The sequence below is a fragment of the Triticum aestivum genome, chromosome 7B (genome assembly GCF_018294505.1).
Source record: "Triticum aestivum cultivar Chinese Spring chromosome 7B, IWGSC CS RefSeq v2.1, whole genome shotgun sequence".
NCBI classification, from domain to species: Eukaryota; Viridiplantae; Streptophyta; class Magnoliopsida; order Poales; family Poaceae; genus Triticum; species Triticum aestivum.
In genome coordinates this window covers 664,170,674-664,175,133 of record NC_057813.1, presented here as the reverse complement: position 1 = coordinate 664,175,133, position 4,460 = coordinate 664,170,674, and the positions used below count along the sequence as shown (strand labels likewise).

Here is a 4,460-nt window from a genome sequence, read left to right as displayed (position 1 = left end):
TTGCAAAAAGGAAAAGGTTTATTTCGAATTTTGATATAGACAGCAATTGATCCAAAATGTTTATTTTAAATTTTGATGTAGACAATAATTGATCCAAAAAGAACACTGTTATCTTGAATTTTGATATAGGCAATAACAGATTTTTTGACATAGACGATAATTGATCCGGAAAGAAGAAGAATCTGATGAGAACAATATGAACCGCATTCGGAGGTGAAAAGAATGGCAGCACACACAGTCATCACAATTCTCAAATCAACAAAACCAGGAGGTAGTGACCACTAGCAAGGCCGAAGATTCAGGCAATGGGACACAGATTTACACAACAGCTAGAAGGAACCTCAGAATATGCAGCCGCTATCAGCACAAGACAAAGATAGCTCTTCGCTTGCGGAGAACACATACCATACCATAGCTCCTTGTTAACATACCAGATAGCATCCTTCCAAGAAAACAGAAAACATACAAGGTAGCATCATCCATACTTGGCAAACAATCACTCCAACCCATGCAACTAAGACAAGATAGTAGAAAGCAGCAATGAAGAACCTAGCTTAGCCCAGGGCAGCCATCAGACCTCCGGATAGGCAGGCACACGCAACGCCCAGGTGTATCAGTGTGGTCTGTACATCGAGATTGCGTCGCCTCCTTTCCCATCCTCGTTCTTCTTCCCATTTTTCATTTCCTGGTACTCTGTATCCTGGCACTAGTCTCAGTCGGTGGTCATGGGCTCGGAGATGCAGCAGCGGAACCGTGCCTTACGGACATTGCTGACAACGTCCGTCTCAGCAGCCTCGAGCATGGTCACAACCTCGTTGAATGATGGGCGGACTTCAGGGTTTGCATCCCAGCAACGGGTCATGATATGGCTTAGAGCGGGCAGGCAATCTTGTGGGATCGCAGGACGAGCGTTCTTGTTCACCACAGCAAAAGCTGCCTGAACCGCTGTCATGTTTGTGAAGGGGAGCATGCCGGTCATGAGCTCCCACAGCACAATCCCAAAGCTATACACGTCGACCTTATGATCATAAGGCCTGTGCTGGATCATCTCCCTGTAAGCACAAAAGACATCAGCATATTGGAGATATATTTGCACAAATAAAAACAACGGTAGTGGTTGCAATTGACTTACGGCGCCATCCAACGGTAGGTTCCTGTCTCTGGAGTCATTCCCTCGGTTTTTACCTCGATTCGAGCAACTCCAAAGTCTGCAATCTTGATGGATTTGTCTGCTGAAATTAGAAGGTTATCTGACTTCAGATCCCTGTGAATAAATCCCAGGGCATGCACATATGCCATTCCTCTGGCAACATCAAGCGCCTGTTTCACTGCCAATCTCAGGGGCACAGACTTGGTCTGCCTTCGGGCAAGGAACTGCCTGACAGAGCCACCTTTTGCATATTCAGTAATGATACACCAAACAATCGACTTCCTGCATGCCCCGATGAACCTTACGATATTTGGGTGCCTCAACGTGGAAAGCATCATAACTTCTTGCACAAACTGCTGTTCCATCAACTGTGCTCTCTCTAGGTCATTCTCAGGCTTCTCCAGCAGCTTAATGGCAACATCTTCCCCGTTGTATGTTCCCCGATACAGCTTCCCAAAGGCCCCCTGAGCAAAAGGAGCCCCCATGTCCAGCTTCCCCAGATCAATGGTCCACGCCTCATAGTTAGTGAGTATCTCTGTTGGATGAGTCGGGTCCATCAAAACCCGAGCCAGAGCATCCTCCTTGAGAACAGACGCGGCAGCCTTGTTGGGGTAGATGACACTGTTGCAAACCGAATAGTTTGGTGTGGGGACATCACGGAGGCCTGGGTGGTTGAGCATGACGGTGCGGGACTCGTTGGAGGCCACGCTGCTGTTGTCCACCGACATGGCGACCGAGCCGCCGACATAGCTCATCGAGTTCATGTTGTCCGCGCTGTCCACCGACATGTGGGAGCTCTCCCCGACCTTGTGGTAATACGGCATGTCGTAGAAGCCGTTGCTCTCGTTCTCCAGCTTCCCTCTGCCGCCGCCGATGCCAGCGCCGCCCAGCATATTGTGGAACCTTGCCCCCTCAATCATCTTTCAAAGATGCAACACACACCAATGGCAAAGCTTCTGAAAATGATCTGTTGTCCAGGAATAAAATGGTCCCTGCATATATAACCAGGACAGAGTATATGACTGTCCATCGAGATGCGCAGCACATATAACCTAACATATACTACAACACAGGGTAAATTTGCCCCATTGCACGGCTGTGGAGTATGGATAGCAGGCCCCAAAATCCATCCATCCAGCAGCAGCAGCAAAATTAACCTATGTTGACACAGACCAAATTGAGCTTCACCAAGGATACAAGACGCAGCACTGAAGCTCTCCTGCCTACGCATTCCCCACCTAAACCAACCAAAACTAACCCTCGGAGGTTAAAAGCAGGGGGCCTCTCACAAACATGCTAATTCGGCCCTCCCCCCTGCCGAGGCCACCAGTCGCCTCCAAAATCAAGCAGGCGGGGGCGGCGACCGGGCCCCAAAAGCTAGGCCAGCCTCTCTCGCCGGCCGTCCAACGGATGGATGGACGGAGCGACGGCGGCGGAGAAGAAGGAAATAGTAAGCGCAACCCTAGCGCAGCGGGCGGTGAAATTGGGCGGACTGGGCGCGGCGGACGTACCTCGGCGGGGAGCGGGGCGGCGGCCGGAGGAGGGGGGGAGCGGCGGCGGCGGCCGGACGGCGGGGGGAATCCGGGGGCGGATTGGCGTGCTGTGCCTGCCTGACTGCGAGGCGACGACTCGGAAGGGGAGGAAGTCGGGAGTGGAGGGGAGAAAGAGAGAAGAACAGCTCACTGTGGGATGGATTCCCCGTCGGCCTCGCTCTCCCTTTTTCTTTTCTTTCTTTTTTCACCGTCTTCTCTCGGTGCGAGCGAGGATAATGTGAGATATCCACGGCCCACCTTGGCCCGGCCCTCTGCTCCTGGGCCGGGGCCCGTCGACGGCACGCAAAAATGGAAAGCCTGCTGCAGTTTAATTTTTTTCACAGTCACCGGGGGAGAGCTCGCCATCTGAATTTGATCTCATTAGGCCATGTACAATGCAAGGTGCTTGGGTAGGTGCTTAGGGAAATACTCCCTTTATCCCATAATGTAAGACGTTTTTTGACACTACAAGGAGTAATTAGTTTTTCTTTAAGCACCGGTGCTTATTTGTAGAGGGTAGACGCTTAATTAAACGTTTGTCCTGTAGAAATAAGCATCGGTGCTTAAAAAAAACTCGATTTATTTTACTAAACATCTCCCTAAGCACCTCCCATTGTACAAGGCCTTAAAAGAAAAAAATTGATCCTGTTTACAAGAGAAACCGGGTTGAAAAACTGAACAAGTTGACCCATTTATGAGGGAAATCAGGCTGAAAACCGTACAGATAACAGGGGTAAAGATGAGAAAAAGAAATATAGACGCCCAGAAGAAGGCACAACCTAGCTAGCAAACACAAGGACCATCATGACAAGAGGCGCAAGTAGATGTGGGGTGTTGTCGAGAGATCACAATACCAAAACTTTACAAGTTACATGACAAACATCTTGAAACATGCAAGGTAATTTACTAGCAACAGGCCATACCTTCCTTTCCTAATAAAAAATTTCGCTGCCGGTGTCCCGGTAATCAGACCCTCCGTTCAGATCATGCCGCCGCCGATGTTGCACAGATCCTTCCTGCTGATCAGCACCCGAATAATCGTTGCCACCAGCACCGCCATGAACCCCGGTCGTCTCCACCAACGCCATCGCGACCCGGCCACCGCGGCCAACGCCACCACGGGTCAAGTGTCACCGCCGCCGAAAAGAGGGTGGGGTTCGGGTGTGATTTTACCTTTCCACGAAGGGGAACCATCGAATCGAACATCGCCGCCAAGCAACGTCAGCTCTGGTTACAAATTTGTCAGATCCAATCGAAGTCAAGAGGGTCGTCGATTATAGTACTTAATTGCATCTATCTATGTTCTAGCCTTTCGGCAGAAATGGGGAATGAAAAGCTTATATAAAACGCAACCTAGCCACAACCCGATTTTTATATAGGCAGAAATTAACCCAGACAAGTAAGTGAAGTAACAGTAATAACGACTAGTGGATGGTAAACAGTAGGGATAAGATCTCGGCCATTGAGCAACATCCAGACAATGCAGAGCTGAGGGTGGTGGTCCAATTCATGAAGCGATGTCTGAAGAAATAGATAGCCTCTGAATATGAACGACGCTTCGTCATATACCTGACACCTCCATTGTTCCTGGGCCAAGCAGTCGGGCCTGTGACACCATCGACGGCCCGGCTCGCTGTGACACCAGCGCGTTAATCAAGGCCTGCCAATGCTCAAACAAAAAAGCAAGGCTTGCCAATCGCGCGTCAGTAGAGACCAGCGTCTAGCGCTCTTGCCCCTGTCAGAGGGAGCCGGATCCTCTAACGTTACGGAGAGAAGTC

The 4,460-nt window shown here is 50.2% G+C and overlaps 1 protein-coding gene across 1 annotated transcript; it reads right to left on the bottom strand.

Annotated features, from left to right (window-relative positions):
- Nucleotides 1-388: 388 nt before the first annotated feature.
- LOC123156657 (serine/threonine-protein kinase STY13) lies at nt 389-2,877 on the bottom strand. Its single transcript, XM_044574810.1, has 3 exons — nt 2,662-2,877; nt 1,133-2,142; nt 389-1,052 (listed from the first exon to the last, which is right to left on the bottom strand). The coding sequence occupies exons 2-3, from the start codon at nt 2,068-2,070 to the stop codon at nt 713-715; spliced, it is 1,278 nt and encodes a 425-aa protein (XP_044430745.1). The 5' UTR covers nt 2,071-2,142; nt 2,662-2,877; the 3' UTR covers nt 389-712.
- Between the last annotated feature and the right edge of the window lie 1,583 nt (nt 2,878-4,460).

Coding starts and splice junctions, on each gene's coding strand:
- LOC123156657 (XM_044574810.1), bottom strand. CDS start 2,070: ATGATTGAGGGGGCAAGGTTCCACAATATGCTGGGCGGCGCTGGCATC. Junction 1,053..1,132: donor ACCTACCGTTGGATGGCGCC/GTAAGTCAATTG, acceptor TTGTGCTTACAG/GGAGATGATCCAGCACAGGC.